The sequence below is a fragment of the Thunnus thynnus genome, chromosome 2 (assembly GCF_963924715.1).
Source record: "Thunnus thynnus chromosome 2, fThuThy2.1, whole genome shotgun sequence".
Classification (NCBI taxonomy): domain Eukaryota; kingdom Metazoa; phylum Chordata; class Actinopteri; order Scombriformes; family Scombridae; genus Thunnus; species Thunnus thynnus.
In genome coordinates, this window is record NC_089518.1 from 34,396,094 (window position 1) to 34,411,287 (window position 15,194).

The 15,194-nt window shown below is 36.8% G+C and overlaps 1 protein-coding gene across 3 annotated transcripts in view; it reads right to left on the reverse strand.

Annotated features, from left to right (window-relative positions):
* Positions 1–499: 499 nt before the first annotated feature.
* Positions 500–15,194, reverse strand: part of slc4a4a (solute carrier family 4 member 4a) — a 74,789-nt gene continuing 60,094 nt past the window's right edge. For all 3 annotated transcript variants that reach the window (XM_067571778.1, XM_067571771.1, XM_067571783.1), the window contains 9 exons: positions 14,862–15,023; positions 13,915–14,093; positions 12,413–12,485; positions 11,765–11,833; positions 11,455–11,628; positions 10,050–10,208; positions 8,223–8,316; positions 6,893–6,972; positions 500–4,187 (listed from right to left, as the gene is read on the reverse strand). In XM_067571778.1, coding sequence (XP_067427879.1) covers positions 6,929–6,972; positions 8,223–8,316; positions 10,050–10,208; positions 11,455–11,628; positions 11,765–11,833; positions 12,413–12,485; positions 13,915–14,093; positions 14,862–15,023 — 954 coding nt within the window. In that variant the 3' untranslated portion in view covers positions 500–4,187; positions 6,893–6,928. The remainder of the gene's footprint in view (positions 4,188–6,892; positions 6,973–8,222; positions 8,317–10,049; positions 10,209–11,454; positions 11,629–11,764; positions 11,834–12,412; positions 12,486–13,914; positions 14,094–14,861; positions 15,024–15,194) is intronic.

The following is a 15,194-nucleotide window of genomic DNA, read 5'->3' on the forward strand; positions in this document are numbered from 1 at the left end:
TAATAATCATTGATTCATTGTTATGTTTTAGGCAAAAATACTAGAATGTGAGTCTTTATTGGTTTCTTAGCCCTATTTCATAGTAATTTCATAGTAATACTTTGAGACTTTGAACTGTTTGTCAGACAAAACAAGTAATTTGTCAACTTAGTGAAAATACTATCATGATTTCATAAAGTTGTTTTCTGAAATTTTATAGACTATATATATATATATATGGCAGATTAATTGATATTGAAAATAATCATTAGTTGAAGCCCAAATTGCACAACATCACATTCAGGTTCAGTTTATAAGACTGAATCAAAACATCCAGCAGTTCCTAAATGACAAATGAAAAATCTAATTACAATGTCTTCCATTAAATAAGATTAAAAATAAAACATGTTCATATTTACTTTTAGTGTAATTTGAAGTTTGGTTCAGTTGTGTTTTCAGTTCTTGGTTCATATTTTGTGTTTTTATAGATTTGTCCCCACAGACTGAGAAGCAGAACACCTTCACTGTTTGATAATTCTGTTTATTTTCAATATACATTTCATTTGAAAAATATAAATTCTAAAATAATCCATTTCACCTGTTCTAAGAAGTCACAAAAAGTTAATCAAAAAAACAAAACAAACAAAAAGCAAAAACAAAGTATCAGTATTCTGTATCCTAAAATTAACATCATAAGTTTTGCATTTCATGTTGTAGATTTTTGTCCGACATGCGTACACTTTAAACTAACAAATCCCCAACATCACGTCCCAGACACAAGTCATCCTCGTCTCTGCTGTTGACGGCTAAAAAAAACACTGATGTGGAGTATAAATTACGTTGTTACTTCGGCTGATGAATTTATAGCTGAAAAACAGATAAACCGACAAAAAACAAAGTAACTTTTTGCATTTTGGTTTGAGCCAACATGCCTTTTTATGTACATGATTTACAGAGGAAGAAGGCGACTCATTTATCACACAATTTTTTTCTTAATTTTTTGTATCTATAGTGGTGCTGAGGATGATGAGGACTTCCAGTTTCAAACTAAATCTGTGACCCACTTGGACAAACAGCTCCCACAATTCATCAGCCATTAAAATCCAAGTCAGAAAGTGCTCCTCTGTGCCCAAAAAGTGATAAAACTGTTAAACTTGTACTGTAGTCGATACTGGCCAATAGCAGTCAGGTTCTCCAGTTAGAGATGCTTGTTGTAGGAAATGAGTTAGCTGTTAAAAAACTGTAAAAATAATAATAAAAATGGAGTGAATATAGAGCTGGGATCAGACTACACGAGGCTTTTGTCTTTCAAGATGATAACTGTGTCACATTAGGTGATTTAAGAGTCATAAATTCTTGCTGTAAGCTGGTCAAGAGACACGTCGACCGATCAGACGTACAGATATGATTACAAAAGTGCCAGAGACAGACTTCACTGTTCCGCCTGAAAGCTCCGACAACTATTTTTTTATGGATTTAATCATGGTTTTATGAATGAAACATTCATCGCTGCATCCGGAGGTGTGATTAAATTTGGTGTAATACTCCTGACTCGAGGGGTAGTGAAGGAGAAAGCGCTAGTATAAAGCAGCTGTGCTGAAAATGATTAACTGTTTTGAAGAAAGTGAGTCAAAATGGCAACATTTGTATGGAAGGATTAAACTGAGGCTTCAATCATTTATATTTTGTTTGATAAAAGGTTGTATTGTAATAGTGAACCACTTTTAAAGTCAGCTTTTAAAGGAATAGTTCGACATTTTTGGGCTTATTCGCTTTCTGGTGGAGAGATGGAGATTTAAAGGTTCAGTGTGCAGAATTTAGTGGCATCTATTGGAACAGACTTGGCAGAAATGAAATATAATATTCATAAGTATGTTTCAATTAGTTTATAATCACCTGAAAATAAGAGTAAATGAGCCTTCTTATATCTATATAGGGAGCAGGTGCTCTGCCACGAAGCCCACCATGTTGCACCGCCATGTTTCTACAGTAGTACTTTTCGCGGTGACTCTAAGTTCTCCTACATGCTGGAAAGTGGAGGTGGAGGGGTATTTAGTTGTTTGCAATCTGCAACTGCTAGATGTCACTAAATCCTAAACACTGCATGTTTAAACCATTTGTCTGTTGCATATGAAGTTACAAACAGCGGTTGCTTAGCTTAGCTTAGCTTAGCATAAAGACTGGAAACAGCTAGCCTGCCTCTGTCCAATTACACAGTCTGGCACATTTTGACCTGATTAAACAAAATTGAATGCATTGATTAGTGAGCTTTAGAGGTCTTAGAAATTTTGTTAACTTTGCACAAAGCTAGGTAGTATTTACGCTAAGCTAAGTAGCTTCATAATAAACTGAAATGAGAGTGGTATTAATCCCGTCATCTAAGTCTCCCAGTTTCTAAAATATCAAACTATTCCTATAAACAGTATGGCAGATTAAAAACCAGTGCAACACCTCTGGATAGAAGTGTGGTCTGTTGAAAAGAGACAGAAACAATGCAGCGATACTCTGAAAAGTCGATACTGTATGCTTTGTGCGTAACATCACTACCCGAGGGTTTACAGGTTCAGATAATTTCATTTTCATTTACAGGAACAGTTCGTCACATAACACATAGAAGAAGTCTTCACCAGTCAAGAGAGTATAAAACAGTCTCTGTTGGGTTGTCATGAGGCGTCCAAGATGCTGCGATGGTTGTCTCAACACCTGATGCTTAATTTTGTAACCCGTGTCATGTCCCATTTAGGCCGTTATCCTGCTCATATCGTTTAGTCTGATCCCAGCATAAGAAATCTTCTGCCTTATATTAGCAGATTGAGATTCTAAAAAGCAACTGTCAAAGTTTTATTATAGAAAATAAAAGAAACAAATAATAATCCCATTTTCACATTTGAAATCCGACACCAGCTGAAACATAAAGAAATAAACCTGTTTGTGGACTGAAGCTGTCCCACCGCATGCAGCTTACATGGATTTGATTCCCTTCTCATAATCCCTTGTCACATTTTTTTTAATCACATGAATTTCAGTCGGGATCGATCTGTTATAAGCCACTTAGGTAAAGTAGTTTGTGCATCACGAGCAGTTATATGATATGCATTCCTAGTTAAAGTTTGGCTGAGGAAAATCAGATGATTATGTACCGCAGAAATGTTTTCTACCCACAAAGAACAACAAAAAAAAAAAAACAGGAAAAAGTTACCAACACACACAACATAATCATTAAAAAACAAACAATAAAAGAAATGTATGATTTAATTTAAACAAGTAACAAAAAGCTTTGAAGTGAACATGTGAAAGAAAGATTCAGAAAATTAGAAAGAGAATGTGAAGCAATCAAAACTGCATCAAAAAAAAAAGTGATAATAAAAATATTTACCTCATCTGAACATACAAATATGCATTGTTAATTAACTGTTAATTAACTTAAAATAATATCTATTTGCACACATTTCCTTCACGAGCTATATAATACAGTGAATCTCTTGAATCATTTCAACTCTACAAGAGGACAGAGAGAAAATATCAAAACCCCATGCTGCGTCAAAAATCAACATGTTGCATTTGTTCATAATAAGCATTGAATCTAAAACAAGAGGTAGAGCTATAAAAAACATAATTTTCCTGCTACAGGAAAATGTTATTAGAGTAATTTGATTTATATAAAAATTTCAGACAGATGATATTTATATATATATTTATATAAAAGAGAGCAGGGAGGAAACTCCATGCGTGGTCGGAGAGAGCTGCAGCATTTAGGTTGATCAGAGATATGTGGAAGGAGTTGCATAGAAGAGTAAGTAAGGAGTTATCAGTGTTTGAGTCAGACACAAAGACTGTTTACAGTTGAGCTGAAGAAGAAGATTAAAATAGCTTCATTAACAGGGAAAAAAAACAAACAGGTTTTGTCATGTTAGACTGCTCTTTTTTTTTTTTTTTTCTTAGTGTGATCCCTTTTTTTTTTTTTCTTGTGCCACTTACTCAGAACAAAGTTTAGAGTTAAAAAGAATCTGTTTAATAAAAGAAAGGAAAGAGAGTTGTCTTGCAGGTGTTGCAGGATTTGCCCGGCGGCGGGGGGTGGGGGATGGTGGTTTTCGTTGCTCTACAGAGACGTTTCAGATCCTCTGCTCCTCCAGTAGAATGAATTATCATCGTCTGGGTCCATGTCTATTCTAATCTGAGGCACAGACTTCAGCGGACTCATCTCAAGGCTGAAACACAGATACGGCCATTGTTACGTTACGGTAACGTGTAGACATCATATAGCTTATCTAAAGTTAAAGGATCATTCTGGTTTATGACAACTTGGATTTTGTTTTTGTACTTTTGGCCATCATTTGTATCAGAATCAATTCATTGTTGAGATCTGAGAACGATGCAACATTATTAAAAAGACATCAGACAAAAGACATCAGATGATCAGACAGGTTGTAAACAAACCCCAAAGTTTGTCAGACTTTTTTGGAAAATAATTATTACCCGATCTGTACTGTAAACTTTGTACTACAGCACATGCCATGCTTGTACGTGCAGTTTTCTTTGTGCAATGAAAGATTATTACCAACATTTTCGGTGTATTCACTTTCAAACTGTCTGATTGTTGTAAACTGTCCTGTTTTTTACTCCATCGTAGTTTGATGCTGAGATGTCGTCGTGTTTGCAGATTTCAGTAATTATTTTGGCCCAAACTACAAAAATAAGACCAAACTTTTTCATAAAGTTAAATTTAATGTTTCAGACTCTGGTCAATAGTTCAAAAACAGGTTAAAAGAGAGTGAATATTGGACTTGTAAGCAAACAGTTGCTTAATTATACATCCTGCAGTTATGGAGCAACATTACTGTTCATTTGGAGTCGTGTTTCTGTCCATCTAGTGAATGTAAGTCCTATGAAGCTACGTAAAGCTGCAGAGTCGGAGGATAATTCTCTGTAGGTTCACTACGAGTGGCGCCTCTCAGATCCCACATCATAATTTGATGCATTATTATACATTATTATATACACTTGATACAAAAAACACTGATTGTAGCCGCTTTAAGTCTTCAAATGCATCCTTACATTAATACAACACTAATACGTCTTCTGTCTCTGTATATAAAAATCTTTTCTTCACTTTCTGTCTTATTCTTTATGTTAAATTGTTAATTTCAAAAATATATCAAAGTAGACGTGATGATGTCGTCTGCTCTCGTTAGTGCCACATCCTGGGGTTAAGCACTATGTTCTGGTCTCTAAAGGAAGTGCAGAAATGCAACCAGTGATCAGGGTTTGATGGTTTCTGAGGTCATTCTGAGGCACAAAGCAATTTGGCTTCAGTTTTAGTGGGACAGGATTAGTTTTAGCAGGGAGGGGGGCAGCGTTACTCCTCATTATCAGGACATTACTGCGATTCATCTCATGTCCAAATGTCACTGACTCTAATGGACACGTGCCCAGACCACTGAAATGCACACAGTCTTTGAAGTAACAAAACAAATCTGATTTTACAGCTTCTCTGTCTTTATGTTGGGAGGAGTCATTTTTCCATCCGCATGAAGCTACTTAAAGCTTCACCTTATTAACATACAAAATAAAAAAAGAAATAGTGACTGAAAAAAGTAGATTTCAGTTTCAGATCGGAAACACTTGAATAAGCATTTGTTTGAGTGCATACAGCCTGCACCTCTGTCAGCAGAATATATTAACAGAGTATTTTTAGTTTGTCACCAGTTGTGTGAACAACTAAGATCTCTGATCTCTGCAGCTGAAGACCAATTAAAAATAATCTTGTAAGTTGTTTGTTGACATCACAGATGTCCTGTGATCACAGCTGCTTTTCACACATTGTCCCAAACACTAATCCTCGTCGAACGGCGCTTTCGTCAGCACTATTACGACAATCGTAGAGCAGATGGGGTATTACAGGAACAAACTGTGACCCTGTGTGTATGACCCGTGGATCCTGGTCATCATGAGAGGTTGTGGGCATGACGGAGAAACGTAATCTCTTCCTGAACAGCGTAATCATTGTTCCAAATATTTGGCCCCCTCCAAAATAAAAAAAAAAACCCAAAAAAACAAGGCTTGTCCTGCCTCTTTAAGACTCATTGTCTCCTGTAAAGCTCATATCAGTGAAGCACAAATCTCTATTTATAACGCAAAGTACACTTGATCTAGTAATGGTGACAAGGTCGATACAGACACATCAGCTGGCCTAGTTTAAAACTCTTATTACGACTCTAAAATATTTCTCACTGCTCCCTGAATGCGCCTTTTATCTGAATGAAATCTAAACGTACAATTAATCTAATATCTTGTGCTAGTGACGGTGAGCCTTTTATAAGCCTGTGACATGTGTAATTTTGAGCATACAACCTGCACGTCTACGGATATTTGCAGTTATACACTCAGAAAACATAAGAGAACATATGTGGTTACTCAAATTGCTCATTTTTACTTTGTTGACCTTTGTAAATCAGCAAATAACATTTGTAATTAATCAGGTTGTGTACTTTTCTCTATGTATGTGCTGTAAGACTGCAGTCAAAGAGTGTGAATGAAAGGATGTCCTAGTGACCTATTTCTTGTCAGCTCTCAACTAACAATATAAATGTCCATAATAAACAACTTGTGAAACCAAAGATCTACGGAGAGGAAATATGACGCCACTGGAAGAAATCCAGTGTAGCCACTGCTACATTAATTAGCCTATCTGACCTTTAAAGTTCAGACTAGCATCATTTTAGCCACTTAGCTCGCCTTCTGACCTTCTATGACCTTTGATGCCATGATCATGAATGAATGTAAAAAAAGAAATCAGTGCCAGTTACATTTTGTTTTGTTCCAGTGTCATTTCCTGTTGGGGAAAAAATTGTCGCTGTCAGTTTTAAACACCCTGTAAAAGTGTTTTCTCACTCACACGCAAACCGAATCTCACCTGGACAAGTAGTTGGCCTGGTAGTAGCGAAGCTGCTCAGCACGATGTGTGTCGTTCAAGGAATGAAGTGGACTTCTCTCCTGTAAAGTAAAAGGAAACAGCCATTAACGTGCATGTATGTAGCCGAGCTAATATGGTATGTCCTGTCTCAGCAGGTTTTCAGTCCGACTTATCACTTTTAACCGTAGCTTCTATCGAGGTTTGGATGGATCGACAACCTGCACATTCATGTTTAGCCTCTATTAGCTTATCTAGCCAACGTCAGAATAGACAAAATACGTAACAAAAAACGTTGAAATGTGTTGTTTGCAGTCAAGGTAAAGTGTAAACAGCTACCTGAAGTAGAAACAAATCAATATATTTTGGCACATTGTAGCAAAATATTCAAGTATTTGATATGAATTTGAAATTAAAATATATAGAGAGTGTACAAATAGAAAGCAGAGAAGTATATCATGCTGCAGGATGGTTTTTATGAATGTTTTGATACTTTTTTTTGTGCCATGACTTCATTGTACGTGTAAGTGCTGTGAGTCCAGCTGCAACGTTCTTCAGCGCCACCTCTCAAGTCTACAGGAAGTGACTATTTGATAAGTTCAGTATTCCTGTAATGCAACTGTTTCCCTTCACAATGAACCAAATCAAACTCAATAGTCACTACCATTATACTATACTGTGGCTGTTCTATGATAACATGTCATTTTTTTTGTTATATTGTCCAGTTATAAAGTATTAAATAAGAATTTGTTTGGTTGCATATCCTACAGTACAGTATATAATTATATATAAACAAAGCAAAAGATCAAAAGTTACATGTAAATTTGCTACATATTAATAATATAGCTTCACGTATCTATGATATCTGTGTCCTAAACAAGCTGATATAACAACATTTTACCTCAACAAAGTAGAAATACACAAAAACATTTTTAAACAAGTCCATCACATCATATAAATATTTTAAATAGTGTAAACCGAAGAGAAAAACAGGTTAGGAAGCAAGAAAAGAATGAAAAGGCAAAAGAAAGATTTAATCAGATGTGGAAGTTTGGAACAAATTATAGAACCGACATGAAGAGAAAAGTGAAAAAACAGAAAAGTGTTAATTTCATGCATGTTTTGGAACACAAGACAGTCCTGGTGCGAAGAGAAAAGCAAATAAAACGTGTTAATATCATGCAGCGAGTAAGAGAGACAAACAGGCGTCGACTCTTTAGTGACAGACGAGGTTAAACGGGAGAGCGGAGCAGGAGTCAGGCAGGACAAAGAGGAGGAACAGAGGTTTTTTTTTTTTTTCCTCCGGCACTGCAGGTAGTTCGGGTCTACTCACTGTCGGAGGCCTTATCACCTAAGAAGGGTTCCTGCTCCATCATGTCCATGGGGATTTTAATGCTGGGAACATTCTCATTGTAAGGGTAGTCAGACTGTTGGAGAGAGGAAACACATCCTGAGACTGGACTTCTGCAGGTGTAGGTGAGTTGGCATCCACACACAAACACACACACACACACATGCACACATGCATGCACATCCACATAAACAGTTAGTGGAGATGGAGAGTGTCGTTTTTAGATTCTGGTCCGAGGATCCGAGGGAGACGAAGCTTTCAGCAAGAATCAAACTGGATTACAAAATAAAAAAAAGGATATCCGATATCTGATAAAGCTTTCCGTCAGTCCCGCCGCATCAAAGGGCACGCTAAGGCTTCAGTCGGGAGCCGCCATACTCTAATTGAATCCCACTTTAACCCATTGATGTTAAACTTCAATCGGCATTTCAAGCCGACTGTACAAGATGTAACCGACAGTCTCTGTAACATGAACCCTTTTACCCCGTCGCTCACTGCGCTGACGTTGATCTGTTTTGATGTTTAAAGTCCAGATGAAATGAAAAAAAGGCCTTTTAAACTGTTTTAGATCACATCCTTGGTCATATTATGTACCTATTTAACAATATATACCCAAAAAATTACAAAATCCAATCATGTTTTCTTCCTGTAAAATAAAATATGACGTGAGCTTATGCAGGCTTGAACCAATCAGTTTCAACCAATAATATCATGACATTAAATTAATCAATCTTGAACTTTTAGCAGCACAGAGCCAAGATTCATTATGAAGCGCCAACTTTCCAACATTCAAATCAAATTCTTCCCAACGTTATGTCCCGTCTGTCTGTCCTGTTTCCATCAGCAATACGTCACGATACAGAGGTTAGAGACTCTCGAAATGTCGTTTCATCTGGACTTAAAAAACGGAGAAACGTGCTTAAATGTCTTTTTTTCTCCAAATTGTACACTAAAATCAGATGATGGATAAATCAGATGTGAGACACCAGCTAGTCAACTGATATGTTCAAACGTGTAAAGTCACTATTTGTCATTTATCAATAATAAGTGATCAGTCTGGCTTCCATCCAGAAGTCCAATCTGAAACCGACTCAAATTCAACATGTATAAATTAATTTTCAAAAAAAAGGGACCCAATCTGAAAGGGATCTTCAGACTGTCGGACCTGGTCAAAATAGACCTGAAGATATTTAGACCTCATCCATCAAATGCAGTCAGCCTGAATAGATTCATATTGTTAAAAATAAATAAATACATTATTCTTTTGCAACATTAGTAACACATCAAGCAGTCCGAGCTAGTAGAGTCTGCCTGAGACCTATAGCTGGACAATAAGACCATAATACACCCAATTAGACTAAATATAACTTGCCAGGACCTGGATCAGGTCTCAGAAAGTAACTGATTGGACCCACAATCAGATCTACATTATGTTTTCAGCTGCCAGGCTCAAGCGACTCTCATTAAACTCAAAACCACTCTCCAAGAAATGACGACAAAGTATCCAATCTACAGTCATTTCTGTTCAATCGTTTTAAAGATATTAGACGATGGACTTAGTTAGAAATGCAAGAACCTTAAAACACTCACACAAACACATTCTCACACTCCTCGTCAGTCCAATAACCAGTATGAATCTTGACCCTTAAACTCTTAAACTGTACATGCTGCTTCAAAGGAAGAAACGAGGGGTTGAGAGGTTGGAGGTTGTTGGTGAGGGCGACACATTTGGGAAGGGGGTCGGCATGTAAAATAAGTCATTTGATGTTCCTGTCGCTCGAGGAAAGATACTAGCCGGTTAACACTTACGTCTTCAGCGTCGCTGTCTATGCTTCCTTTTTTCTTCTTCTTCTTCTCGTCCTCCTTCTTCTTCTTGTCCTTCTCTGGGATGACATCGTCCAGGAAGCTGAGATCGTGCTGAGAGAACATGTAGTCCATCGCCTTTCTGACGGCGACCAAAGCAAGAATCTGAAAGCAGCAGAACAAGATCGAATCAGGTCGATGCTGAGGGATTTTTCAAGCTTTGAGCCGTTTACATGGAACAGAGTTAAATAAAGTATATTATAAATACAGATGTTGGTTCCCCCGAAAGAGCTTTTAAATACACTAGCTCTTCTTTAACAATATACAGAGGGACTAGTTTTGGAAACTCTTACAAGTAAATGCATCTTAACTCTATATTTACACTATTTTGTAGCGTGGGACAGTTGACTTGGCCTGTTTATATTATATATTGTTGTAACAATGTTTTTATGCTGCCTTCTCAGCCAGTTGTCTCTTAACAAAAACTTGAATCATGATGACAGAAAATTCACTGCAATCAAAAAACACAAAACATAAATGTAACAACATTTGGGAGAGATTTTATGAGACTCTAAACCTCCCCAAATACAGACTTTATTTACACGGCTTCATAAACTGGTGACTTTACATTTCCTAACAGCCAAACACCTTACAAAATAGAAAATGTTTACCAATAGAAACAAACATTATGACCAAAGGGTTTAAATATGACACTAAATGTACTGTAATTGTACTTAATTACAATATTCTAGCTTTTAAAATGTCGTGCTTTTGGATACTTCAGATGGTGTATCACTTTACAATCATATTTGTACACTTGTAATGTTTGAATAATTATTTAACAATAACTTCCTGACTACAAACAATAACAGTAACACAAAGTATAAATCAGAGCTCAATAAAATTAATAACACGGCAGTCTTGAGCGCTGCATTAACGACCCTGAACTGTAATTATGTCAAATACCACAACAGTTATCTTTTTGTTTATCACTCATATAAATCCTCTGAGTATAAATGATACATTTACGTATCATTGTTGTTCGTCATAAGTCAGTGTAGTCATAACAGTCTAATCATGTCAAGCTGACTCTCTTCTTGCTTTGGTTGGCTGACAGAGAACTGATTATGAATTGAAAGTGGATGGACGTCTGGTTACAGCTACAGATATTCCAAGATAAATGTTATTTCCTGTTCTCATATCAGAAAACAGCTGAATCTACACGACAAAAACTAGAAAAACAAAAAAAGTTCCAGTAAATGAAAGACTTTATATACAGTATATACTCTGTAACTTTGGACTCTTATTACTTGTGAAAGTAAGACAATATCAATCAATAGCATTATTAAATATATATATAATAGTCTGTAAAAACGAATATCAGGAAAATCTTAGTATGATTGTCTCTTACCATCACAGGGAAGATGATGGCAGCCACAGTGGACTTGAGGATCCAGAGAAGAGCCAAGCAAAGGATCTGGATGAAGGTGAAGAGGTGGACCTTCCTGAGGGGAACGTGTCGCAGGTAAACCAGGTCCGGCTGATGTTTTGCTGGCATCAGAAGCAGCTTCAGACGATCCATAAACTGCAGACGGACAGAGATACAGAGTTAAACCTACATCTTTGATTCGTTTTCTTTTAGTGGCTTTTTTCATTTTTTGTTTCTTTAACTCCACATTACCAGAATTATTTCTATTATAAGACATTAAGAAAGCATTTACCTGCACTCCATTGAGAGAGGCAACTCCCATGTACAGGAAAACTCCGTACAGCACAGGCATGGGGATGAACTGGGTGAAAAACAACAACAATTTTTTTATTAACAATACAAAACATTTGCTTTTACTGAGCAGTGAAAAACAAAAGCAGAATGAGACTTAAACTGACAGAGAACTAAACACTTCAACATTTCTTAGCTCAAGTGTTCAAGTAAAAGCTGCTTCAAGAATTTTAATCCAAAGCATATTTACAGTATTTAAAGCAGACATGGGTAAAAAGGTAATCTAACCTTTTTATATTAGTACAAGGCAGCAAATGTGATGTAATGTGATTATGTTGATTAATTAAAAACACTACGATCAATGTAATACTTTATGTAAATGAATGCGCTTTGATGAAGCTTTCATTTAGAGATGTGCTTTAGAGTTACATTTATTAACGTTTAAACAACCTTTATTAAAACCTGATGTCCTGAGATTTCTTTTTGTAATAAAGCAGTAAAAGTCTAAAAACATTTAAAATGTTGCAAAAGTTCCTTTCCAACGTCGACCAAAAGCTCAGTTGTTTTGAAAAGATGAACTAAACATTTAGAAGTACTAATGAAATAACAACATAATAACAGGAAACAAGCTCAATATTTGATTAATTACCTTTAAAATAGGAGACATAAATACAGACAGCCCAGTGAGGATGAACACACACACACCAGTGACCCTCTGCTCTCTGCAGAAATGAGAGGAAAAAATATTATGATTATTAAAAGACCCAAAATAAAACACCTGTTGGAGATGATTCCTTTAGTTGGACAAACCAGAAAGCTTGAATAACGGAACTTATTACTTAAGCATGACAGTAATTTCACAAATTCCCATTCAAGCAGAGACATCACGATGTCTGCAGGAAGATCAGAGCTGATGTTTCAGATGTTTCTGTGTATCTCTTAAGTTTGTTAGTTCAGCTCACAGCTGACACATCAGGGGGTTTCTGAACGATGTCACCAAACATGCATGAAAACAAAAAAAATCTCTAAAAACAGGTGGAACATCAGGAGTGAAATGTCTCCGTCTAACAATGAACACAGAGGGAGAAAACCTAAAGTGTGCATGAAAGCATAATAATCTTTTTATGCTGCCAATCATGCAATTTATTTGCATAAAAATCCAGTAACTAATGAGCAGCAGAGTGGATTTTTCTTTGAGATTGATTAAATGTTCATTTAATATAATGGGGGCGATATAAACTCCTCTACTTAAGTGCTTTTTAACTACCACATGAGCCACATTAATAAGCAGAATTCAAACAGCTAGGATTAACCATCCAACATTAATCTACTGTGTAAATCTGTGTAATACTAAGCAGCTTATTACACTTCAGTTCATTACCTCCTTTATGTTTTTGGTCGAGGTTGTATGTTTGTGATTCAGTCCAAAAAATTACATAAAACAACAGATTTCACTGAAATTTGGTGGAAAGTTAAGACAGTGGGCCAAGAAGTACTGATTTGGTTTTGGTGCAGATAGCACCACCGTGTGGCCATTTAAAGAGCACCATGTTTAAAACCTCAGTATAGGCCAGAGTGTTTGTGTAGGTGGTGAGAAGTGTTATATTTCCACCACTCCTCCCACAAAGTTCATTTAATCTTCATCACATTTGATACAAGAAATATTTGGATGAGCTCCAAAAGTTATTCATTTGTGTCTTTGATATGTTTTTTATAGCATGACCTCGACTGCAACAAAACTTGGATGACAGGTGCAGATGCCTGGTCTGATGGCATCTGACCTATAGACGATACTTGAGCAACAGGATTTATTTAAATAACCGTAACTCATGAGTCATGAGATCATGAGTCTGACATTTTTAACATTTCGACCATGTATAAAGCTTTAATATTAGAGGACAGAATTTCTGTTATTCTTCAAAAAAAAAACAGGGCTGCCATCAGCGTTATTATCTATCGCTGTGTTTTTGGTGCAGATCTGGATCCAGACGCAGATTAAAAACTGAAAACATTTTCTAGTAATAAAATAAACAGTTTATGGTATTGTACAGACTTGGAGGAGGTACATGTACGCTCTCAGAGTGCTTTATGGTTGGATAATGTGCTGACAGAACATTCTCTCTATTGGATAACATATTGTACCAGTCTCACCTCACACCCAGGAACTTCGGTTGCTCTCCAGGAGCCGAGGTTTCGGTTTCCATCTTCAGACTGTCGATGTGAGCGATCGAGATGACGGTGGCGGCCACGTACCATGGAAGACCCATGAAGGAGCAAACTATCAGCAGAGCAGCAACCAAGAACAGATCCAGATGGTAACCTGCCCCTTTCTGGTACAGACAGTAAACACAAGGTCAAAAGCTAAAACCCAAACAGCTGTTTCATGGTTTGATTACTGATTATTAGTGTTTAGAAAGTTCTCTGAGATAATTCACTAGTTATCCTTAAAGGAAAAGGTCACACTAATTTAAAATGTTCCCATCTTTTCCTCTGAAGAACATATAATTTGAAGAATTTAGACATCAGGGATATCCATCAACAGTTGCAGCATACACCACTGAAATCAAAGAAATAGTAACTCAACCTCAGCGACAGCCTGAACATTTCAAGTAGTTGCTGTTTTAACTGAACTGTGTTCAGACACTCCCATGAAACATCTCTCACTCCCATGAGAAGAATGACAATCATATTTAGCTGCACTGTGAAGGTAGACAGTGTCCTGCACTGCCGGTCAAACGCTGTTGTGGGAAACACATCAAAATGCTCCACTTCTCATAAATCAGGTGTGAGGATACAGAAAGGAAGGGACAGAAAGAAAAAGCCTGTAGTCTTTCACCACAATGAGAACATTTCTGTTTTCTTTAAATTTCTAGTTTAAATTTAATTTGACAGTGAAAACCTGGAAAATTGCAATCATCTTGCATTTAACAGCAATTACAAAGTTATGCTGCAAATTCCTACTGTAAATTTCGGTCAAGTTCTGAGCATAGAGTGCTGTAATATCAGTCTTCTCATCTGTGGTACAAGACCTCAACAGAAATCACTCCTAACCCCCCTCCACCTTATATTTGTAATTGGAATACTTTCAGGTTTCTTACCTTCAGCTTGTGCTCCTTCCTGTTGACGATCACAGCGGTAATCTGTTGGTCCATGAAGACCAGGATGGTGACCAGCAGGGCAGGCAGAGCTGACGCCAGGTAAACCCACCAGGGGTTTCCTCCGAATGGGGGCACAAACCAGCCCCGTTCAGGACTTGTTGGCTACATGTGAGGAAAACAAAAGATTCAACCAGTGAGTCAACTACAGAAAGTACCGTCTTAGCCTGAACATAAGATAATATTTTATTCTTACTTTTAAAAAAGAGGGGTTCGTCTTATATTCAAGGACAAGAGAATTACATGTTCACAATACTTTTTGAACAGAGAGCGTAC